This window comes from Cetorhinus maximus, chromosome 31, assembly GCF_964194155.1.
Source record: "Cetorhinus maximus chromosome 31, sCetMax3.hap1.1, whole genome shotgun sequence".
Lineage (NCBI taxonomy): Eukaryota > Metazoa > Chordata > Chondrichthyes > Lamniformes > Cetorhinidae > Cetorhinus > Cetorhinus maximus.
In genome coordinates, this window is record NC_135909.1 from 6,961,628 (window position 1) to 6,986,968 (window position 25,341).

At 47.6% G+C, this 25,341-nt stretch overlaps 1 protein-coding gene across 4 annotated transcripts in view; it reads left to right on the forward strand.

Annotated features, from left to right (window-relative positions):
• The window catches only part of naaladl1 (N-acetylated alpha-linked acidic dipeptidase like 1), a 105,081-nt gene that overhangs the window by 25,453 nt on the left and 54,287 nt on the right, over nt 1-25,341 (forward strand). For 3 of the 4 annotated variants that reach the window (XM_078532912.1, XM_078532915.1, XM_078532913.1), the window contains exons 7-8: nt 6,042-6,135; nt 9,886-10,034. In XM_078532912.1, the coding sequence (XP_078389038.1) occupies nt 6,042-6,135; nt 9,886-10,034 (243 nt within the window). Of the gene's footprint in view, nt 1-6,041; nt 6,136-9,885; nt 10,035-21,789; nt 22,028-25,341 lie in introns of those variants that run through there. The other variant, XM_078532916.1, reaches the window with a different exon arrangement.

Consider the following 25,341-nt stretch of genomic DNA (forward strand, 5'->3'; position numbering starts at 1 on the left):
AGAGAGAGTGTGAGTGTGTGTGAGAGAGAGAGTGTGAGTGTGTGTGAGAGAGAGAGTGTGAGTGTGTGTGAGAGAGAGAGTGTGAGTGTGTGTGAGAGAGAGAGTGTGAGTGTGTGTGAGAGAGAGAGTGTGAGTGTGTGTGAGAGAGAGAGTGTGAGTGTGTGTGAGAGAGAGAGTGTGAGTGTGTGTGAGAGAGAGAGTGTGAGTGTGTGTGAGAGAGAGAGTGTGAGTGTGTGTGAGAGAGAGAGTGTGAGTGTGTGTGAGAGAGAGAGTGTGAGTGTGTGTGAGAGAGAGAGTGTGAGTGTGTGTGAGAGAGAGAGTGTGAGTGTGTGTGAGAGAGAGAGTGTGAGTGTGTGTGAGAGAGAGAGTGTGAGTGTGTGTGAGAGAGAGAGTGTGAGTGTGTGTGAGAGAGAGAGTGTGAGTGTGTGTGAGAGAGAGAGTGTGAGTGTGTGTGAGAGAGAGAGTGTGAGTGTGTGTGAGAGAGAGAGTGTGAGTGTGTGTGAGAGAGAGAGTGTGAGTGTGTGTGAGAGAGAGAGTGTGAGCTCGTGTGGAGAGAGAGAGTGTGTGTGAGAGAGAGTGTGAGTGTGTGTGAGAGAGAGAGTGTGAGTGTGTGTGAGAGAGAGAGTGTGAGTGTGTGTGAGAGAGAGAGTGTGAGTGTGTGTGAGAGAGAGAGTGTGAGTGTGTGTGAGAGAGAGAGTGTGAGTGTGTGTGAGAGAGAGAGTGTGAGTGTGTGTGAGAGAGAGAGTGTGAGTGTGTGTGAGAGAGAGAGTGTGAGTGTGTGTGAGAGAGAGAGTGTGAGTGTGTGTGAGAGAGAGAGTGTGAGTGTGTGTGAGAGAGAGAGTGTGAGTGTGTGTGAGAGAGAGAGTGTGAGTGTGTGTGAGAGAGAGAGTGTGAGTGTGTGTGAGAGAGAGAGTGTGAGTGTGTGTGAGAGAGAGAGTGTGAGTGTGTGTGAGAGAGAGAGTGTGAGTGTGTGTGAGAGAGAGAGTGTGAGTGTGTGTGAGAGAGAGAGTGTGAGTGTGTGTGAGAGAGAGAGTGTGAGTGTGTGTGAGAGAGAGAGTGTGAGTGTGTGTGAGAGAGAGAGTGTGAGTGTGTGTGAGAGAGAGAGTGTGAGTGTGTGTGAGAGAGAGAGTGTGAGTGTGTGTGAGAGAGAGTGTGTGAGTGTGTGTGAGAGAGAGTGTGTGAGTGTGTGTGAGAGAGAGTGTGTGAGTGTGTGTGAGAGAGAGAGTGTGAGTGTGTGTGAGAGAGAGAGTGTGAGTGTGTGTGAGAGAGAGAGTGTGAGTGTGTGTGAGAGAGAGAGTGTGAGTGTGTGTGAGAGAGAGAGTGTGAGTGTGTGTGAGAGAGAGAGTGTGAGTGTGTGTGAGAGAGAGAGTGTGAGTGTGTGTGAGAGAGAGAGTGTGAGTGTGTGTGAGAGAGAGAGTGTGAGTGTGTGTGAGAGAGAGAGTGTGAGTGTGTGTGAGAGAGAGAGTGTGAGTGTGTGTGAGAGAGAGAGTGTGAGTGTGTGTGAGAGAGAGAGTGAGTGTGTGTGAGAGAGAGAGTGAGTGTGTGTGAGAGAGAGAGTGAGTGTGTGTGAGAGAGAGAGTGAGTGTGTGTGAGAGAGAGAGTGAGTGTGTGTGAGAGAGAGAGTGAGTGTGTGTGAGAGAGAGAGTGAGTGTGTGTGAGAGAGAGAGTGAGTGTGTGTGAGAGAGAGAGTGAGTGTGTGTGAGAGAGAGAGTGAGTGTGTGTGTGAGAGAGAGAGTGAGTGAGTGTGTGTGAGAGCGAGAGAGAGTGTGTGTGTGTGAGAGAGCGAGCGAGAGTGTGTGTGTGTGTGAGAGAGAGCGAGCGAGAGAGAGTGTGTGTGTGTGAGAGAGAGCGAGCGAGAGAGAGTGTGTGTGTGTGAGAGAGAGCGAGCGAGAGAGAGTGTGTGTGTGTGAGAGAGAGCGAGCGAGAGTGTGTGTGTGTGTGTGTGAGAGAGAGCGAGCGAGAGTGTGTGTGTGTGTGAGAGAGAGCGAGAGAGAGTGTGTGAGAGAGAGAGCGAGAGAGAGTGTGTGTGTGTGAGAGAGAGCGAGCGAGAGTGTGTGTGTGTGAGAGAGAGCGAGCGAGAGTGTGTGTGTGTGAGAGAGAGCGAGCGAGAGAGAGTGTGTGTGTGTGAGAGAGAGCGAGAGAGAGTGTGTGTGTGTGAGAGAGAGAGCGAGAGAGAGTGTGTGTGTGTGAGAGAGAGCGAGAGAGAGTGTGTGTGTGTGAGAGAGAGCGAGAGAGAGTGTGTGTGTGTGAGAGAGAGAGAGCGAGAGAGTGTGTGTGTGTGAGAGAGAGCGAGAGAGAGTGTGTGTGTGTGAGAGAGAGCGAGCGAGAGTGTGTGTGTGTGTGTGTGTGTGTGTGAGAGAGAGCGAGCGAGAGTGTGTGTGTGTGTGTGTGTGTGTGAGAGAGAGCGAGCGAGAGTGTGTGTGTGTGAGAGAGCGAGCGAGAGTGTGTGTGTGTGAGAGAGAGAGCGAGAGTGTGTGTGTGTGAGAGAGAGCGAGCGAGAGTGTGTGTGTGTGAGAGTGTGTGTGTGAGTGAGAGTGTGTGAGAGAGAGAGTGAGTGTGTGTGAGAGAGAGAGTGTGTGTGAGAGAGAGAGTGTGTGTGAGAGAGAGAGTGTGTGTGTGAGAGAGAGCGAGCGAGAGTGTGTGTGTGTGAGAGAGAGAGTGTGTGTGTGTGAGAGAGAGCGAGCGAGAGTGTGTGTGTGTGAGAGAGCGAGAGTGTGTGTGTGTGAGAGAGCGAGAGTGTGTGTGTGTGAGAGAGCGAGAGTGTGTGTGTGTGAGAGAGCGAGAGTGTGTGTGTGTGTGTGTGAGAGAGAGACACGGACTGCAATCTAATCATGAGAGCAAAGCTCGAGTGATTTATTGCCACCATCTGATGCTGCGAGTTATACTCCAGCCTTGAACCCCTCTTATACTTACAGGATGTGACCACCTCCCACCGCCACACATCATGTGCGGGGCAAAGGCTGCCTGAACTTTCCATTCGCACAGTGTAGATTGTGAACAACGGTTGGAGAGAGTAAAGGCAATTGGTATAAACACCACAGACCAAAGGGTGGAGACTGGGGAGCGAGGTGGGGTGGGGCCATGGGCAGGTTATGGATAAAGACCAAGATGCCAGAGGCAGTGGAGTGCTGAGAGAGGTGGTGTAGAGGTACTGCTGGGGTATCCTCAGTGACCTCCCCCGATTGCAGATGATGCCACCGAAGGCCAGCCTGTGGGTGAAGAATAACTTCATTGAAAAGGAAATCGGATAGGGATTTTCAACAAGGGAGAATATGGAGTAAGAGAAGAGAAATGGGATTAGAGTTGATAATAAAACTGAGACATAGAGCTAGCACTGACATGGGGCCGAATGGCCTCCTCCCATTCTGTAAATTGTACAATTTAAACTAAGGGAGCAGGAATCGGAGGAGGGGTTTTTTTTATGTGCTGCAGGGGCATCAGCTGCTGCACCCTGGTGAGGTGCTAACTGGGCAGAGGGCTGGTGTCTATATGGCTCAGTCCTTTACCCAGGAAGTGATCACTCTCTTTTCTCATTCCAAGAGGCTTCTTGCACAGTGGAAACCCAACAGCGATGCAGTGTAGATAACAGGGAGTGTATAATGAAGGACAACAATATCCTCACCTATGCTGGGTGTTTGGCAGTGATTGGAACTTGACAAAGTCTCACAAAAAGGACCAGAGTCCGAATGCTTTGACCCCCCCGCCCCGCTCCAGAGCTTTCTACACAAAATCTAGGCTGACATGTTAAAGCATCACTGAGGGAGTGCTGCACTGTCAAAGGTGCCATCTTTCGGATGAGATGTTCAAATAAGGTCCCTCTCGGGTGGATGTAAAAGATCCCATGGTCGCTGTTGGAAGAAGAGCAGGGGGTGCTCTCCCGAGTGTCCTGCAGTCAATATTTATCCCTCAACCAACATCACTAAAAACAAGTGATCCGGTAATGTATTTCCGTGCGCAGTCGTTCACGAGAAAGAGTCCGCTCAGTAGCTGTTCAGTAACCTTTGTGCAAGCCTTGAGCCTTCGCAAATTGAAGAGGTTGCGATCTGCCCTGAGTTGAGTGCGTGCTCCTGTGTCAAGACCTTCTGCGTGCATGGCCAAGAGCATGTGGCAAACCAAGCTGGAGCCAATACACAGCCTTGCTACCGAGCTTGGAACAGCTCCTGGGTGAACTCGAGTTTGCAGACTACTGCGCTGTCATTGCACGTACTCCAGAGGACATTCAGCTGCTTGTTCACCGCTTTGCCCTAGCGTCAAAACACTTAGCTTGACACTAAGTTCGAAGAAGACAGGGATCTTGTATTAACCCACCCTGGCCGCATACTCCAAGATCCCACAGTCGCTTTCAGCAACACACCCCGCCGTTCAGTGTAAAAGCTTTGTTATCGAGGGGGTATCCTCTCCAATGACACGATGCTGGTCGACGAAATCAAGCATTGCCTGGCAAAAGCAAGCTCAACGTTTGGCAGGCTCACTTGGACTTTGCAAAGAGCATAGAGTTTGCCTCAGGACAAAGATCATAACCTACCAGGCAATGGTTTTCACATCACTTCTTTACGGGTGCAAGTATGAGACAACCTCCCAGCGTCACATGAAGCAACTAGAGACATTCCATCTTCACTGTCTGAGATCTATTTGCAACATCAGGTGGCAGAACAAAATCCCCAATACCGAGGATCTTGCAGAGCGCTACCTACCCGGCCTCGAGAGTGTGCTCATCATCAGAGCTCAGCTTCGGCGGGTGGGACACGTAGCTCACATTGGAGCTCTCCTGCGTGCCAAGGGCAGGACGCCACAGCCAGCTGAACACGGGCACCCACACCACAGGGCGTCCCAAACTCGGGGGTAAAGACAACCTGACGGCTAACCTCGGAGCTTGCGAGCTGGATCCCGGTCCCTGAGGAGAAACAACCTTGGACAGACCCAAACGGAGAAGCCTCTGTCATCAAGCCACTTCAACATTTGAGCACAACAGGGCCGAGTGCCTTCAGGGCAAGTGAGCGCGGCACAAAGCCAGTGCCTCCATCCATCCTGCCAGCGCTGACTTCATGTGCAGTATTTGCGATTGGCTATGCAAATCAAGAACAAAAACAGAATTACCTGGAAAAACTCAGCATGTCTGACAGCATCGGCGGAGAAGAAATCAGTTAACGTTTCGAGCCTTCATGGCCCTTCGGCAGAACTGAAGCATAGTTAGAAGAAGGGAGAAATATAAACTGGTTTAAGGTGGGCGGGGTGGGTGTTGGGGGGGGTGGGGGTGGGGAGACATTGAGGGTGTGGTGATTGTGGAGATGAGCAGATAATCAAAAGATGTCACAGACAAAAGGGTCAAAGAGGTGTTGAAGGTGGTGATATTTGTCTAAGAAAAGTGCTAATTAAGAATGGAAGACAGGATATTCAAAGTACAGCTCTAGTGGGGGTGGGGTGGAAAGACTAACAAGGTTTTAGTTTTAGATTTAAAAATAATGGAAATAGGTGGGGAAAGAAGAATCTATATAAATTATTGAAAAAAAAAAGCGGGGGGGTGGGGGGAGAAACGGGGTGGGGATGGGGGGAGGGGGAGTTTAAGATCTAAAGTTGTGCAAATCAAGACTTGGCCTAACGTCACATATAAGACGACATCAACCTTGACTGTAAACTGTTTTTTGTTTTGCTGAACACTCATCCATCGATCTGACGGGTGAAACCTTAAATACGTTTCCATGGTGTTTTTAGGAATTCGCTGTGCACAAATTGGCTGCCCTGTTTCCTGCAGCAATGACTATACTTAAATAAGTACTTAATTGGCTGTAAAGTGCTTTGGGATGTCCTGCGGTTGTAAGAAGATGCTCTAGAAATGCAAGCTTTTCTTTTATTAGCACTAAATCACTCACACTATTTTCCTTCTCCCTGGTAATGCTGATGACGCAGGAACCTAACCTCCTGCTCTGAGTTCGGCTATATCGCTATCTGACACCTAATCTTTTGTGTATATTTGAATTTTCTGTCTCAATGTATCCTGTGACGGAGCAGTTAACAGCAATCTCTTCCTATTTCTCTGCCAGGATGATAATCACCATTCTAGGGGGCTTGCTGTTTGGGCGAGATGGCTACTATGTGGCACTGGCTTGGAGCTCTTGCGCCATCATGTTCTTCCTAGTAAGTGACTCCCTCACATTCTCCTGCCTCACCAGAGCTGAAGAAAACTGTTAAGGCCTGAGCCTGCCCTCTACCCTCTCTGAACTCTCATGATAGCAGCAGTAATGGAATTGTTCATTAATCGTGGAGTTAATCTTCATCAATTAGCCTTTGACAGTCCAGACCAGATGTTGAAGCACACAGCTCAGAAGGAGGCCATTTGGCCCAGCGCCCTGTGTGCTGGCTCTTTTGAAAGGACTATGTACTTCCCCTCTTTCCCCCCCCAAACCTTTCCCCATAGCTCAACAAAATACCTCCTCCTTAACCCCATGCTGTAACCTCTCTAGTCCAGGTTCTTGGGACCAAGTAACTTCTGCATTTCAGAATTTTGTGTGTTATGGAATGAAACTGGAATGCCTGATCGACTGTGTGAGACCCAGGAAACATCTTAAAAAATAAATATTTACCTGACATAAAACAGTGATTAAGCATTATAAAGCAGTGATAAAAAATTATTTTGCTTATCCAAATACCCTTATCTTCCACAATAAAAACAAAAACACAGCAGGTTTGGCAGCGTCTGTGGAAAGAGAGTTTTTCCAGTCCAGTCTGACTCTTCAGAACTGGAGAGAGTGTTAGAAATGTGGTGTGTTTTATGCTGTTGAATAAAGGGTTTTGGGGAGGGGTGGGAGGATCAGGTAGAAGAAAAGGGAATGTCAGGGAGAGGTTAGAGGGCGGGATAGATTGAATAACAAAGATGTCATGGTGTGGTAAGGCAAAGGGGAGCGGTAACGATTATAGTGAAGAAACAAAGCATTGTCCCAGAGTAAGTGTTAATAGCAGAATAAAGGACAGCTCTGCCTGAAAGCAAAAAAACATTAAAACACCACGGTCCACTCTTCTATCACCCCCAGTGCCTCATCCCCTTCCCACGCAATCGCAGGAGGTACAACACCTGCCATTTTACCTCCCCTTTCCTCACTGTCCAAGGCCCCCCTAACACCTCTTCCAGGTGAAGCAGCGATTTACTTGTGCTTCTTTCCATTTAGTCTACTGTATTCGCTGCTCGCAATGCAGCCTCCTCTACAAGGGGGGGGAGACCAAATACAGACTGGGTGACCGCTTTGCGGAACACCTTTGCTCAGTCAGCAAGCATGACCCTGACTTCTCGCCGTTTTAATTCACCAGCTTGGCTCACGTTTCTTTCCTCGGCTCCTGAACTGTTCCAGTGAAGCCCAGCGCAAGCTTGAGGAACAGTCTTCCAGTTAGGCACTTTGCAGGCCTCTGGATTCAACATGGAGTCCCACAACATCAGACCATGAACTCTGTCCTCCACTTTGAGTTTCTTTTTTTTTTTTTGCCCAAGTGCCAGTCTGTATCTGGTTTTCATGTTTTTTGCTTTCAGGCAGAGCCATCCTTTACTCTGCCACCAACGCTTACTCTGGGCCAATGCTTCGTTGCTTTACTATAACCATCACCACTCCCTTTGCCTTTTGTTCCATGACATCTTTGAAATTCAATCTCTCCCGTCCTCTAACCCATCCCTGATCTTCCCTTTTGCTCCAACTGACCCTCCCCCCTTTTTCAACAGCGTAGAACGCATCACATTTCTACCCCTCTCCAGTTCTGAAGAGCAGTCGTATTGGACTCGAAACGTTAACTCTGTTTCTCTCTCCGCGGATGCGGCCAGACCTGCCGCGCTTTTCCAGCACTTTCTGATCTTATTTCAGATTTCCAGCGCCTGCAGTGTTTTGCTATTACCCTACCTTCCATTTTTCCCGCATCCAAAGTACTGTACTAAGATGATGCTTGGGTCCGTCCAAAAGGTTTCGGGGCAGCTGGACTGGAGAGGTACCAGTGTGTATCCAATTCCTTTTCAAAAGTTTCATTGAACCTGTTTCCACCACCCTTTCTGGTAGTGCGTTCCAGATCACTCATCTCTTAAACAAAATTCTTTGCACCTAACCTTTGGCACTGTGTTCTAAGAGGTGAGGGGAAAACTCAGTTATGGAGAGCTTTGGGAACCATAAGAATCAAAATGTACCTAATTCCCCCATCCCCCCCGCCCCAAAGCAGGCTCCACTCGCCCGCACATCATGTCTCCAATCGTTCACGTACTGTATTCTAAAACGTTAGCTGTCCTGAAAAGAAATCTAACTTGTATTCGAATGAATCAGTGCAGCCTGCTTCCACTGTCATCCCCAGGACCTTGTTCCATAGTTTAACCACTCGCTCACGCACAATGTCCCAAATTCTGTTGGGGAAGCAAATGGCAGGTTGACAGCGGGCGCTGTTATTAATGAGCATATCAGCCAGCTGGTTCAGAGAATCGAGGCACGTAGCCGTGAATTGCAAATCTCTAGAACGAGCTGATCGATTTATGCCGCTGGCTTCGTGCACGTGGCATCGTGCCATCGCCCTCCCCCTGATTTTTGGAACTTGTTGGATTAGCACGTTACTGGCCTGTTCCGCTCGCTGCAGAAAGTTAGAGCTGATACTGAACTGTGCAAGTAACCTTTAACAGTGTGCGAATACCAATCAATCTCTCCCCACAGAAAGAGAGCTGTTTTAAGAATTTATCACCATCAGGAATGAGACTCGGTTTCGAGATTTCATAAGTTTTAAGTTTAATTTGTTTCCTTGCTTTTCTTCCATCATTTTTTTCTCCTCTTAATCCAATCTTTCTCCCCCCCCGCCCCCCTCTATTTCTCTTTCTGTAAATGATTTGACTCTCTAATTCACCCAATTTCCTTCTCCGTCGCCTCTGTTTCTTTCTCAATCCTTAAATCTCACTGGTTAAGGCGATAGACTCTTGGTCTCATCATTCATGAAGGTCCTAGATTGCCCTCGCCATGCAGTTATCAGTCTGCGCTTCCAGGCAAACACTTTGGAACTGAAGGAAAAGGTCTAACCAGTGAGGCATAGCGTGAGATGCCCCACTCCTGCAAATTCTGGGCCGTTATAATGTGTTTTGAGCAACAGGTGAAGCTAGCTGTTTCATGCAGTAGCAGCACAAGTGGTATTTTCCACTAACAGGATGCTGTCATCAAGCCAAAAAGACGTTCTGCTTGTGACACAAATGAGTGATGTGATATATGAATTTAGGTGCTGATGCCGGATATGTAGACCGTACGCCCCAACAACTGGCAGATCGATCAAATAGCATGGCCCTTCGGCTGTTCGCAATAGGCAGAGTATTGACCGTACTTGGCCAGCCCATGGTTGCAAAACTCCGGATGTAATGTCTAAAGTTAGATTTGATTCCGCTATTGGACAGCACTTACTGAAGAACCCCGAATGTGCTACAAATTACGGTAACAACCAATTTAAGAGCAGCCGGGCTCGCAGTGTGGCTCACTCAGGCTTGTTAGATGCTACGTATATTCATAGGCAGGCAAAAGGAACATGTCCAGGCATTGCACCTTTTTGAATTAAACAAAAGCCTGGGGGACAATAGTTCCCTGGTGCATTCTCCGTCGCAACCCCTCAACAAATCAGCACCCGTTTTCTCATGCAGTGTAACTTGCTGCTCTCTTTGAAATTTGATATCCTTGCATCTGTCCTGATGAGTTCAAGATGAAAAGCTTTGACAGCATGTCTGTTTTTCAGCAATACTATGTGTTTGCACCGATTAGTTTTAAGTTCACTCGCCCTCTCCGCCCCCAGCATGCCGCATCTGATTGACTCTCTGTGCTAGTATAACTGTTGTCTCCGTTGGCTGCCAGTGCCACCTCGCTATTTCTGACCCTCTCTCCACTTTGCTCCCCACAGGTCCGCTCCTTGAGGATGAAGGTCCTGTCCTCCACCTCAGATGGAGTTACCAGCCACAGCTCCAGAAACCAGCTGCGGATGTATGTCACCCTGGCTGTCGCTGCATTTCAACCCCTCATCATTTACTGGCTGACTGTTCACCTGATTCGGTGAGGGGAGGCATCCAGGGGGTAGGGGACGAGTGCTGAGCATTGGGGCCCTGTCACTCTACTCTTGAGGTTGCACGAGGTTAGGCTGCTGCCCCCGTCAGAAGAGCTGACGCCAGCAGTTTTTAGGGAGTGCCAAAAAAAGCTTCTGCTGTTTAATTCGAAAGTTAGTCTAGCAGCCTCAGCCAGAGCTGTGTGCGTTACATAATTCACTACAGCTGCGTCGTCTCTAATGCTGTCTTAGTAAGTTGAGTGTGAGCTCACTGTGGTGAGAGCCCTTATTGTACAGGGCACCTTGCCCATGATTCATGTGGATTGGGGAGGGGCCGTGGCTTTTGTCCAAAAAGGGGTCACGGCGTACGAGACGGTGTGTGAGAGGGCTGTTGCTTTGTCACGTTGTGAGTTATCACTCATTCTCATTTGGACCAAAGCTGTGAAAACAAAAGATGTGAGAATAAGAGAGGAATTGAAGCTCTCTTCTCAAAGGTTTCGGCTCAGTCAGCATCTTACTCTGCCCTCAGAAGGTTGTGGGTTGAAGCCCCACTACACAGTACGTAATCCAGGCTGACGTTTCACTGCTGCGTTGTCTTTGAATCAATACATTAAACCCAAGGCCGGATGTGCCCTGGCTATTCATCACCACCATCCCCAGCCGCATTACAATCTAAGTGACGTTTCCATAGAAGAAATCGTGTTTCTCCATTGATGCTGCAGCGCATTACACCAGTGCTGTTGCAGTGCACACCTTGTTTATAGTAGTGAAGTTCTCAAAAGCATGACATCCCAGCTCGATCCCCAGTCATATCGGCAACTCTTGTCCCAGTTATCATTTTCTGCATTGGCCAGTCCCCTCCCATCCACCCCCATCTTCCTCGCCCTCTCCCACGTTCACGCCCCCTCCCCTACACCCTCCGTGGAGGAGGAGGAGGAGGGATTATAACAAGAAGGAAGTGCCTTAAAAAATGGTTCCTCATTCAATCCTGTACTACCACCGTAACCGTTCGCATCGTAGTCTAACTTCTAATAAAACTGCCAGTGCGTAGAGCGAAGAACTGGTGCCACTTTTGTTTTTATTCGTTCACGGGATGTGGGCGTCGCTGGCTAGGCCAGCCTTTATTGCCCATCCCTAATTGCCCCTTGAGGTGGTGGTGGTGATCCACCACCGCCTTTCTTCCCCGTTTACTTGTAGTAAAACTGAAGTTCAGTCCCGAAGCTCCGAGCTAGCCGTCGCCCCAGTTATCGACCCCTGTATCTTACGTTTTGAGAGTGTTCCCCCTGCGAGAGGGGGTGCTTCCTGTTCCTGCATGGTTGTTAGTCGCCACATTAAGAAATGTACTTCGCAATTCAGGAGGGATGGTAAATCATTCTCCTTGGCGCCTGAAGTGTACTATTAGAACCTTTAGAACAGCTTAGCTGTTAACTCCCATCCACGGGCAGTGGCAAAGAACAGAGTATCCAGATCTGCCCAAAACAGGTGGTAGTAGAGCAGCACTCCTGAACATCTCCCTCAGACTGCTACACGAACTGTATCGCCAATGAATGGGCATCAGTCCCCAGGACTTCCGAGTGTGGCAGATGATAGGCGTGGAACGTCCGAAGCTGTTGAACAACCTTTGGTTTCTTCCACCATTTTGTCGGTTTGAAGATGAAGTACCCCTTCCCCACAAATTGGTTTGCTGTGGTCCTCGATGTGATCTGTTTTAAATCCTCACCATGCTGTTGATTCTGTAAATAATAAATAGAATGAAGAACATTTTGAGACAACTGCCATTTGTACTCTTCATTACCTCCAGCAGCTTTTGCGAGTCGGATTTTGAACCCGGTTCCATCTGAACCCGCTCTGTGGCTGTTTAGGTCTTTCGTGGCTATTCACCAGTTTCCCCCCACTTTCCTCCATACACATTGATTCCCAATTTTATAGCCTCGTGGTTCTGATCCTTACCTAACACCCCACTGGCCATGAGCGCGATGAAATATGAAATTTAATTCAATAAATCATTTCTGGGCAGGCATCAGATAAAGTGACCATAAAAGCTGCTTTTTTTTTTAATATCTATTTTTTCATGGGATGTGGGGGTCACTGGCATTGATGCCCATCCCTAATTGCCCCTTGAGAAGGTGGTGGTAAGCTGCCTTCTTGAACTGCTGCAATCCATGTGGTGTCGGTACACCCACAGTGTTAGGGAGGGAGTTCCAAGATTTTGATCCAGTGACAGTGAAGGAATGGTGATATAGTTCCAGTAAGGACAGTGAGTGACTTGGAGGGGGACTTCCAGTTGGTGGTGTTCCCATGTATCTGCCGCCCTTGTCCTAGATGGTAGAGGTCGTGGGTTTGGAAGGTATTGTCGAAGGAGCCTTGATGAGTTGCTGCAGTGCTCATTGTAGGTGGTGCACTCTGCTGCCACTGTGCATCAGTGGTGGAGAGAGTGAATGTTTAAGGTAGTGGATGGGGTACCAAACAAGCGGGCTGCTTTGTCTTTGATGAGGTCAAGCTTCTTGAGTGTTGTTGGACCTGCACTTATCCAAGCAAGCGGAGATTGTTCCATCACATTCCAGACTTGTGCCTTGTAGATGGCGGACAGGCTTTGGGGAGTTGGGAGGTGAGTTACTCTGCATAATTGCAAGCCTCTGATCTGCTCTTGCAGCCACAGTATTTATATGGCTGGTCCAGCTCAGCTTCTGGTCAATGGTAACCCCCCCCAGGATATTGATAGCAAGGGACTCAGTGATGGTAATGCCATTGAATGTCAACTGGCAGATGGTTGGATTCGCTCTTGTTGGAGATGGTCATTGCCTGGCATTTAAGTGGCGCGAATGGTACTTGCCACTTGTCAGTCCAAGCCTGAATGTTACCCAGGTCTTGCAGTATATGGACATGGTCTGCTTTGGTATCTGAGGAGTCACAAATGATACTAACCATTGTGCAATCACCAAGCATCTCCACTTCTGACTTTATAATAGAGGGAAGGTCATTGATGAAGTAGCTGAAGATGGTTGGGCCGAGGATACTGCCCTGAGGAACTCCTGCAGTGATGTCCTGGTACTGAGATGATTGACCTCCAAAAACCACAACCATCTTCCTTTGTGCTAGGTATGACTCCAACCAGTGGAGAGTTTTCTCCCCCATTCCTATTGACTCCAGTTTTGCTAGGGCTCCTTGTTGCCACATTCAGTCAAATGCTACCTTGATGTCAAGGGCAGTCACTCTCACCTCATGTTTGAACCAAGGCTGTAATGAGGTCAGGAGCTGAGTGGCCTTAGTGAAACCCAAACTGAGCACCAGTGAGCTGGTTATTGCTGTAGGTGTAAGTGCCGCTTGATTGCACTGTCGACAACCCTTCCATCACTTTGTTGATTAAAAGTAAACTGGGGAGATAATGTGCCTGGTTGGATTTGTCTGGCTGTTTGTGGACAGGACATACCTGGTCGATTTTCCACATTGCCGGGTAGATGCCAGTGTTGTAGCTATACTGGAACAACTTGGCTGTCAATGGTCAATGCCATTTGTGACTCCTCCTCAGGCACCAAAGCAGACCATATCCATATGCAGCAAGACCTGGGTAACATTCAGGCTTGGGCTGATAAGTGGCAAGTAACATTCATGCCAGGCAATGACCATCTCCGAGAGAGAATCCAACCATCTCCAGTGCGGCAAGTTCTGGAGCACAACGTTTGAGTAGTATTTGCGGAATGTTGTCAGGACCCATAGCCGTCGCAGTGTCCAGTGTCCTCAGCCATTCTTTATATCATGAGGAGTGAATTGGCAAAAGACAGGCATCTGTGATTCTGGGGACCTCAGGAGGAGGCTGAGATGGATCATCCACTCGGCACTTCTGGCTGAAGATTGTTGCAAATGCTTCAGCCTTGTCTTTTGCACTGATGTTCTGGGCTCTGAGGATGGGGATATTTGTGGAGCCTCCTCCAGTGAGTTGTTTAATTGTCCACCACCATTCACAACTGGATGTGGCAGGACTGGAGAGCTTAGATGTGATCCGTCGGTAGTAAAGATATCCTCTGGTAACCTGCGGTGTTAATATCCCTTTCATCCTAGCTCTCTTTAAATTACCTACATTCCCTTCAAGTCTCACATCCCAACGTGCACATATATAGTCATTCCTTCATCGTGGCTGGGTCAAAATCCTGGAATCCCCTGTCTATCAGCATTACAGGCGTACCTGTACACGCACTGCAGTGGTTCAAGAAGGTGGCTTACAGCTTTCTCAAAAGCAATAAATGTTGTTCACCATTTCTAAAAATAATTTTGACTCAGGAATTGTAAGTACAATATCAAAGTATGAATATGACAGTACATTGCCAGGCATGTTTAATACTGAGGGTGAAGGCGACACAATACAAGACGACATTGACAGGCTCGCACAATTGGTGAACAAATCTCAATTGTTTCCATACAATTCACACACAATACAAATAATCGTCATCGCAGTGTTCACGACAATTGTGAAATTCAAATACGTCAGTACGTATGGATTGTTGTTACACGTTTGTAGGGTAGGGGAGGCAGTAAGCACTAGACGAAGTTTGACTCCCCTCATGATGCCAGAACGGGAAGGGTACCTATATTAGGAAAAGCAGACGGGAACATAGGAACAGGAGTAGATCATTCAGCCCACTGAGCATGCTCTGGCATTCAATTAGATCATGGTGGATCATCTACCTACTTTCCTGAGCTGTCTCCCATATCCCTTGATATCATTAGTCTCCAGGAAGCTAGCGATCTCTGTCTTGAGCATTCTCAATGATTGAGCTTCCACAGCCCCCTGGCATGGAGAATTCCAAAGATTCAACACCCTCTGACTGAGGAAATTCCTCCTCTTCTCAGTCTTAAATGGCCTACCCCTTATACTGAGATTATGTTCCCTGGCTCTAGACTCACCAGCCAGGGGCAACATCCTACCTACATCCATCCTGTAAGAATTTTGTAAAATTTCAACGAGATCACCTCTCATTCTTCAAAACCCTAGAGAATACAGGCCGGGTTTCCTCAATCTCTCCCCAAAAGACAATCCCACCATCCCAGGGATTATTCTGGTGAACCTCCTCTATGGAAAGTATATCTTTCCATAGATAAGGAGACCAAAACTGTCCACAATACTCCGGGTGGGATCTCACCAAGGCTCGACACAATTGCAGTAAGACCACCTTTTGTACTCAAATCCCCTGGCGATGAAGGCCAACATACCCTTTGCTTTCCTTAGTGATTGTTGCACCTGCATGCTAGTGACTCATGAACAAGGACATGCGGGTCCCTCTGAACACCAACATTTGCTGCACTGTCAGAGGTGCCTTGTTTCAGATGAGGCCTAAATTGAGGTCCTATTTGCCCTGGTATAATGTGGCCTGTGAAGTATTGTGCCTTCACACTCCTGAATTTGCACTGTGTTTGGTGTGCTCCTACCTCGTACGCTTCATGAAGAATAAATGATAGATTGCTGATCTCCTAGGAGCTACATTCTTCAAATACCTTCTACGCACTGCAGTCTCACCCGTCTACTCCCCTCACCCCATCTTCTTGGTATTTGGGAGCAAACGATGAATAGATTTAGTTCCAGGCCAACTTGACCTGGTACCTGGCCCCTGGAGACATTAAAAGGCATGGAATTGGGATGCCATACCACCTATGTACAGCAATAGTGGCACCATTTTCGACACACGCTTCTCAGGAGCCTATGAAGCTGGGCTACGTTTCAATGAAACGTGGACGAGGTGTGACCTCTGAAGAGTGAAGATGGCCCTACAAGGTAGGTAACTAACTGTTGATGTTTTTATTCTTTTATGTGATGTGGGTGCCAATGGCAAGGTTGGCGTTTGTTGCCCATCCCTAATGGCCCTTGAATTGAGTGGCTATGACATTTCAGAGGGCAATGGGCCTGGAATCACATGCAGGCCAGACGAGGTAAGGATGGCAAATTTCCTTCTCTGAACCAGATGGGTTCTTACAACAATCAATGATAGTTTCATGATCACCATCACTCACTGAGCCTAACTTTCAATTCTAGATTTTATTAATTTAATTTAAATTCAGCTGCTGTGGTGGGGTTTGAACTTGTGCCTTTGGATTACTAGTCCAGTGATATTCCCACTATGCCACCATCTCCCCTTACATCTGAGTTTTGGTATTAGTGAAGGGGCCCCTGAGTAGGAGGCGTGGCTCCTGCCAGCCACACCCTGGTTCAGGGCATACATGTAACTCTACTCACTGCACCACAACTGGAAGATTTATCCCAAGGGATGTCCAGTGTCCCAGGAGACTACAGACCAGCAAGCTTAATGCCCATTGTGGGTGAAGTTATGAACCCAACTCAAAAGGCAAGATGATGGGCATCTGAACAGAAGCAAAATGATGAAAGGATAACCAATGAGAGTTCACAGAGAGGGAGGTGTTGCCGATGGAACGTACTGGTTTTCTCTGCGGGTACAACTCAAAGGTTGGTGGGGTGCCGCAGTGGATGTGGTGCACTTGGATTTCAACAGGACCCTTGATGCAGGAAAGTTGGTACTGAAAATGGAGGAAGCGGGAACGAGTGGAAATATTTGACAGTGGATACACAAATTGGTTGGTTGATGGAACGCGGAAGGTAGTGGTACAGGGATTGTCATCAGCCTGGGCTTCAGCAGCCTGTTGCATATCTTCATAAATGATCTGAAGCTCAGTGTGACAAGCACAGTGGCTAACTTTGCAGTTGATTCAAAGTTAATGAAGGTGGTGGACAATGTTAACTCTAGGCTGCGCCGACATGCAGGAACGCCAAAGTTTCCACACAGGCATATGCCTACCACTTTAACTTACCACACACACGCACAACTGTGAAAAGAAACTTAAACAGGCTCACACACTTAAACAAAGCACTCGTGCACTCAAAAAAAAAAAATAATTAGAGGGTAGGTTGGCATCGGGCGAATATAAACACGGTAAGCTAAGGAGGATTTGAATAAGCTGGGGAATTGGGCAGACGGCTGGCAGATTGAAATTCAATATAGAGAAGTGAAAAGTGGGGGACAAAACCAACCAGAGCATAGCTCTTACCTAAATGTAAAGAAAATAATGTGCGTGGAAAATGAGAGAAGATCCAAGGGCCCGGAAGTGAAATCAGATGCTGGGGGTGGGTGTTGAAGGGTCAATATTGAGCTGAAATAGTGCCACCTTACAAATAATCACCCTTGGAATATTGTGTACTGTCCTGGTCGCCACTGTACAATAAAAAGGTATTGCAGCAGTTGAAAGGGTACAGAACTGGGATGGTGGAGGACTTGGAGGGACTGGGTTATGAGGGAAGATGTAGGTTGGAGAGATGATTGAGAAGTGATACATTCATTTGATTTAGGAATCTAAAAGGACTAGATAATGTCAACCATGACGAGCTGCTTTATCTTGTCCAGAACAGTCGAACCAGAGGACATGGTCCGCACCTGAAGTGCGTGAAGCAATCTTTCAGTGAGCAGGTGGTCAACCTATAGAACAGACTTTCTCGAGAGACAGTGGGAGGATTTGATTCATTCAAGTACCAGTAGATTTCTTTCACGTAACACATTTTGAGGCGCAGTATCCGAGTGATTTGAAACATGCCATGCCATGTGACGAGTGCATCATTCTACAGAGGAACAGGTGAATTTGGATGCGTTGCTTCGATGGACCGAATGGCCGACTCCTCCACCGACGCACAGTAGCAGCAGTGTGTGTACCATCTACAAGACGCACTGCAGGAACTCACCAAGGCTCCTTAGACAGCACCTTCCAAACCCACGACCTCTACCACCTAGAAGGACAAGGGCAGCAGACACATGGGAACACCACCACCTGCAAGTTCCCCTCCAAGTCACTCACCATCCTGACTTGGAAATATATCGGCCGTTCCTTCACTGTCGCTGGGTCAAAACCCTGGAACTCCCTCCCTAACAGCACTGTGGGTGTACCCACACCACAGGGACTGCAGTGGTTCAAGAAGGCAGCTCCCCACCGCCTTCTCAAGGGGCAATTAGAGATAGGCAATAAATGCTGGCCCAGCCAGTGATGTCCACATCCCGCGAATAAAAAAAAATGTTTAGGTTTATTTGGTGGGCAGTGCCTGGTGCACTCCGTACTCAGATGTTACAATAAAGTTTTAACATATCTAATTAGCCAATCTAATTATCCCGCAGTTGCAGAACATCAGAGTTTTGCAGAGCAAACTCAACGAACATAACACATTTTGCAGGAAGAAAGGGGGACAGCATGGGGGGGAGGGGGGGTGGGGGGACATATGGGAAAATGCATAGGAGGGGTGGAATGGGGCATGGGGATATGAGACAGATGAAAGGAATGAGTTGGATATGACATATATATAGAAACATACATAGAAACTAGGAGCAGGGGGAGGCCATTCGGCCCTTCAAGCCTACTCCGCCATTCATTATGATCATGGCTGATCATCCAACTCAATAGCCTGCTCCCGCTTTCTCCCCATACCCTTTGATCCCTTTCGCCCCAAGAGCTATATCCAACTCCTTCTTGAAAACATACAATGTTTTGACCTCAACTACTTTCTGCGGTAGCGAATTCCACAGGCTCACCACTCTCTGGGTGAAGAAATTTCTCCTCATCTCAGTCCTAAATGGTCTACCCCATATCTTCAGACTGTGACCCCTGGTTCTGGACTCCCCCACCATCGGGAACATCCTTCCTGCATCTACCCTGTCTAGTCCTGTTAGAATTTTATAGGTTTCTATGAGATCGCCCCTCATTCTTCTGAACTCCAGCGAATATAATCCTAACCGACCTCAACCTCTCCTCTTATGTCAGTCCCGCCATCCCAGGAATCAGTCTGGTAAACCTTCACGGCACTCTCTCTAGCAAAAACATCCTTCCTCAGATAAGGGACCAAAACTGCACACAATATTCCAGGTGTGGTCTCACCAAGGTCTTGTACAATTGCAGCAAGACATCCCTGTTCCTGTACTCGAATCCTCTCGCTATGAAGGCCAACATACCATTTTCCTTCTTTGCCGCCTGCTGCACCTACATGCTTACCTTCAGCGACTGGTACATGAGGACACCCATGTCTCGTTGCACATTCCCCTCTCTCAATTTATAGCCATTTCAGATAATAATCTGCCTTCCTGTTTTTGCTACCAAATTGGATAACCTCACATTTATCCACATTATACTGCATCTGCCATGCATTTGCCCACTCAGCTTGTCCAAATCACACTAAAGCATCTCTGCATCCTCCCCACAGCTCACCCTCCCACCCAGCTTTGTGTCATATGCAAATTTGGAGATATTACATTTCGTTCCCTCATCCAAATCATTAATATATATTGTGAATAGCTGGGGTCCCAGCACTGATACCTGCAGTACCCCACTAGTCACTGCCTGCCATTCGGAAAAAAGCCCATTTATTCCTACTCTTTGTTTCCTGTCTGCCAACCAGTTTTCTATCCATCTCAATACACTACCCCCAATTCCAAGCGCTTTAATTTTACATGCCAATCTCTTATGTGGGACTTTGTCGAAAGCCTTCTGAAAGTCCAAATAAACCACATCCACTGACTCCCCCTCATCAACTCTACTAGTTACATCCTCGAAAAATTCCAGTAGATTTGTCAAGCATGGTTTCCCTTTCATAAATCCATGCTGACTCTGTCCGATTCTGCTACTGTTTTCCAAGTGCTCAGCTATTAAATCTTTTATAATGGACTCTAGAGTTTTCCCTACTACCGACGTCAGGCTGACTGGTCTATAATTCCCTGTTTTCTCTCTACCTCTCTTTTTAAATAGTGGGGTTACATTAGCTACCCTCCAATCTGTAGGAACTATTCCAGAGTCCATAGAATCTCGGAAGATGACCATCAATGCATCCACTATTTCTAGGGACACTTCCTTAAGTACTCTGGGATGTAGATTATCAGGCCCTGGGGATTTATCGGCCTTCAATCCCATCAATTTCTCCAACACCATTTCCCTACTAATACTGATTTCTTTCAGTTCCTCCCTCTCACTAAACCCTGTGTTCCCCAACATTTCTGGTATGTTATCTGTGTCCTCCTTTGTGAAGACAGAACCAAAGTATGTATTTAGTTGGTCAGCCATTTCTTTGTTCCCCATTATAAATTCCTCTGTTTCTGAGTGTAAGGAACCTACATTTGTCTTTGCCAATCTTTTTCTCTTCACACACCTGTAGAAACTTTTACAGTCAGTTTTTATGTTCCTCACAAGCTTACTCTCGCACTCTGTATTCCCCTTCTTAATCAATCCCTTGGCCTCTCCTTTGCTGAATTCTAAACTGCTCCCAATCCACAGGTCTGTTGTTTTTTCTGGCCAATTTGTATGCCTCTTCCTTGGATCTAATTATCTCTATTTTCCCTTGTAATCCATGGTTTGGCCACCTTTCCTGTTTTACTTTTGTGCCAGACAGGAATAAACAGTTGTTGCAGTTTACCCATGCGCTCTATGAACGTTTGCCATTGCCTATCCACCATCATCCCTTTAAGTAACGTTTCCCAATCCATCATAGCCAACTCGCGCCTCATACCATCCTAGTTTCCTTTATTAAGATTCAGGACCCTAGTCTCAGAATCAACTACATCACTCTCTGCTAGGGGGAAATTAAAAATGCTAAAAGAGAACACAGTAAGAATTTACTGAAAAATCCTTAAATCTCCAGCTAAACATGGCTGCTAAACATATTAAGAGTTGAAGATTACCAGATGAACATTGCACAGCCTTGAGAGTCAGACTGGAGACACAAGCAGGACATAAATTAGATTAAGTGTACTCCCCTCTCACAGAGGGAAGGGGCAGATGGTTTTAGCTTAGATATGGGAAGACATACAATGGACAAAGAGAGGGCTTTGATGAAACACAAGTAGTCTTGAGCTGTGCGAACCAAGGTCTTTGCGTGCGTATTTTAATTTTGATTGGATAATATAATTATGTATACACCCTTTAGAATAATTGGTTAGCAAAATCACATGTTTATGTACTCAGTAGGATAGAGTTAGCATGGGACCGGTGTGTTGGTTACCGATTGGATGTATTCAAATGTACTGAAATGTATTATGATAAGAAAAAAGTACAAAAGTAATGAAATGTAATCAATCTGGGAGCTGGGACTTGATTCCTAGGAATGATTGCGGCTCCCTTGCATATGCTTGAATAAAACCGGTTAAAAGGAAGCCTGAGTCTCTGTGGTCGTTCCGGGACTGGAGAGTGTAACCGTCTTCAATCTCCATCTCGATAAAGAACTCGCATGAGAGGGATGGAATGTCGTGGGATGGGGCTTTAACAAGTTACTGTGGCAATAAAAGATACCGATTGCACTGCAAATGTTTTGCAGCTCTCTGCTGATGTGTCAATATTTATCTGCAGGAGGGCATCCCAGGTTGCAATGTTTGCAGAGCACTTTGCAAACAAACAAAAATGACTGCTCACGTTTTACATCCTTAGACAAAGACGGCCCTCCCTCCTGTGTAACACAGTCAAAGGATTCTGCCCAGCCTCAGGGATATAACCTTTTCTATTATTTCTGTAATCAAGATGAACACTAAGCCTGTCAGATTACAGGTCGCACTGGACGACAGTTCCACTATCATCGGAACATTGAAACAGCCCGACAAAGAAAGACCAAAGGTCCATCTTGTCCACCTCCCACCGGCCTGACAGGTGTATGATGCAAGGACAGTGAAGTTTACATGTACAGCGCATTAACAGGCCATTCAACCCAACTAGCCTGAACTCGTGTCTATACTTCACAGGATCCTCCTCCCATTCAATCTAACTTATCTCAGCCTTTCAGTGCACCTTTCTACTCCCGTTTCTCTCATGAGCTCTTCTGGTTTCCTTTGGAAGACATCTACATACCTCAACCACTCCCAGTGGTAGCGAGTTCTATATTCTCACCGCTTTTCCAAGTAAAGAGATTTCTCCTTATCTGTCCTGCCGGGTGGGAAAGGACAGACCCAGGGACGGTGATGGCGGTGTCTGGGATATTTTATGTAAGGTATGATTCTGTGAGTATGACCGTGTCAGGCTGTTACTTGGCTAGTTTGTGAGACAGCTCCCCCAATTTTGAGACAAGCCCACAGGTGTTAGCGAGGAGGATTTTGCAGGGTCGACATGTCTGAGTTTGGCGTTGCCGCTTCCGGTGCCTTGGCCAATGCCAGGTGGTCCACCCGGTTTCATTCCTTTGAGGCTTTTTAGCGGTTTTCTAGAATTTTGACCCAGCAATGTTTGAAGGAATGGCGATATCAGTCCAAGCTGGGATGGTATGTGACTTGGGTGGAAGGTTGGAGGCGGTGGTGTTCCCAAGGCATTGCTGCTCTTGGTGGTAAAAGTTACAGGGAACCTCGATGCATTGGTGCGGCGTGTCATATAGATTGTACATACTGCGGCCATAATGCGTTAGTAAGAGTGGGGTGAGGGCTGTGGTGGAGTGGGCATGGAGTCCAATAACAGGGAGACTGATCAAGCAAACTGCTCTGCCCTGGGTAGTGTTGAGTTTCTCAAGTGCTGCCTCCATCAAGGTGAGCGATGAGTACCCCCTCACAGTCCTGGCTTAAGGCTTGTAGATGGTGGATCAACTTCTGGGGGCTGGGGAAATCAGAAAAGGGTCAGAGTACCCAGTCTTTGCCATGCTGTAATAGCCACTGTGTTGATGTGGCAGCTCCAGTTCAACCGCTAGTCAGCTTTGAGCCCCAGGATGTTGATGGTGGGGAACTCCGTGATGGTGGTGCCCTTGAAGGTCATGGGGCGTAGGTTAGTACTTAACAGCAGGAGTGTTCTCCACCATGTTATCCAGGTCCTGTGGTAGGTGGCATGGGCTATTTCCTTATCAGAGCAACAACTGAAGGTGGTCAGTTCGAGGGGGCTGCCCTAACCTGGGATATTTGGCCTCTGACAATCCAACCGTCTTCCTTTGCTTCCGGCGTTTAAAGGGTTTCCCTCCCCTCCACCTTCCCATTAGGGCTCCTTGGTGGCGCATGAGGTGGAATTCCACCTTACAAATATAAAAGATGGCTCCAGGTATCAGGAATTTCAGTCATAAATAATGGTCGAGGATGTTGTATTTGCAAACCAAGTGGAGTTCTCGCGTTTATGAAAAGGACAAGCTAGGCCGATGAAGGATTTTAACAAACTGGCATTCAGCAGTTACACTGGGAAGAGATCAGAAGTAAGAGGGGAAGCCAGGGAGAACTTTCAGCCCCCCCAAAAAAGGGAATTGAGTTTGTGGAATAAGTTCCCTGGAAAGGTCATTGAAGCTGGACGTTGTCAGCGGTCGGAGGTTTAGGAGGTGGTGGGGGAGCAAAGAGAAATTAGATGGTTCTGGAGAGAGAAGAGGACTAAGGGATTTGACGGGAAAATTTGCACAGAAGATCAGGAGGCCATCTAATCGAGGCGTTTAAAACGATTAAGTGAGCTGATAGGTACATGTGGGGAGAAGGTGGGAGAATGGGGTTGAGAAACTTATCAGCCATGACTGAATGGCGGAGCAGACTCGATGGGCCGAATGGCCTAATTTCTGCTCCTATGTCTTATGGTTTTATGGTATCGTTTGTTGTCACCGTAGCCTTAGCTGGACTGTTGGCATCATCTCACTTCTCTGGCTTTCTTCAATCCTCCCTCAGTCCAGGAACTCAATCCCATTTTTCATCTTCCCCTTCCGCTTTTAACCCCCAATTTCCCCTTCAATTGCTGCCAGGCCAAGGCTGTCGGGCCTTTGTTTCCAATGTCCGTACCCGGCTATCTTTCTCTGTCTCTAACTGTACTTAGCAACCCTTTTGACGCCTGAGCTTCTCCTCTTGAGCTAACCCGCTCATTTGTCTTTCTGTCTAACCGGCTGGTCCTGAGCATCCTCCGCCATAGCCACATTGCAAAAGCTGTCCTCGCCCTCTCACCCTCTTTCCTCAGAGTCCCAACTCTCACATCCGTAGAGGGCAACACTCCACACTAGCAACTGTAGCCAGCAAGCTTGTTCAGCTTCACGCAGGTGCTTTGGGACTTCCAGGCATGGAATAGATGGTCACGCCTCTTGCGGGAGCCAACATAACCTGGATTTCACTCTCGGATGTAGCTTTGGCGTTTATCATGGAGCCACGGTGCTTGAATTTGTAGGGTAGATAAAGAGAAACTATTCCCCCTTGGTGGGCAGAGTCCAGAACAAGGGGGCATCACCTTAAAATGAGAGCCGGGCCGTTCAGGGGTGATGTCGCACAAAAGGGAATGCAAATCTGGAACTCTCTCCCCAACCACGCCACCCCTCCTCCCCCACCACCCCCCCCACCCATCACCCCAAAGACGCTGTGTATCCGGGGGAACGATTGGCACTTTCAAGACCGTAATCAAGCCATTTTTGTTGACTCGGGGTATTAGGGATATGGAGCGAGGTTGGGAAAATGGATTTGAGGTACAGGTCAGACAGGACCTGATTGAATGGCAGCACAGGCCCAAGGGGCTGAATGGCCATCTCCTGGTTCCATGAGATGGAGGGCTGGATAGCTGGGTTCACAGCAGAGCCAGTCAGCCGCTAAGCTTGGGGCAGACCCCATTCCTGTCACTATTTAGTGACACCACTCCGCTGGGAACTGTGCGTTGATGTTGACCAAAAACAGTGTCATGGCCTCCCCTACCTCTCACTGTCTGAGCTGGCACACGATGAATTGCTCCCGGGGTGAGATGCCATGGGGATTTTCACAGTGCCCATGGGGGTGTGCCCATGGGGGTGTGCCCATGGGGGTGTGCCCCCACGGCGATTTAGGGAGAAAATGGCATGAGGCTTTGCGGGAATTGAGATAAGAATGGGCGTTGGTCATTAGCCACTTCAGCCTGTTCTGCCATTCATAACTGAGCTCTATATTAACTCCATCCATTCTCCTTGATTCTATATCCCTTAATATCCTCGCCCAACAAAATTCCATTGATTCTAATTGGTTTGAAAGTGACTATATTGATGGAAGTCCTGTTATTCCAGCTTTAGGAAAGAGATTGGAGTCTCTGAGAAGCAGGACCATGTTTGTGGTCCCAACCTAGTGAGATGTTAATGTTATGTTAATTGCATTGTTAAGGTTAAGAATAAACAGGTGGAGGGTATTGATTGACTAAGTACCTTGAGCACATATAAAGAGGGACTGCTGGGACATGAGGTTATTAGGTGGAAGGCAGGCACGTAATGCTGCGCTCTGTAAATAAGCAAACTATCAAGAAAACAATTTGTATCTAGTTTTACACTTCACAATCTGACTTGGGATCCGTTTATCATGAGGAAACATTAGCACGAAATCCATCAAGATAGGTTCAAAGTCTGAAGCAGCTTGCTGC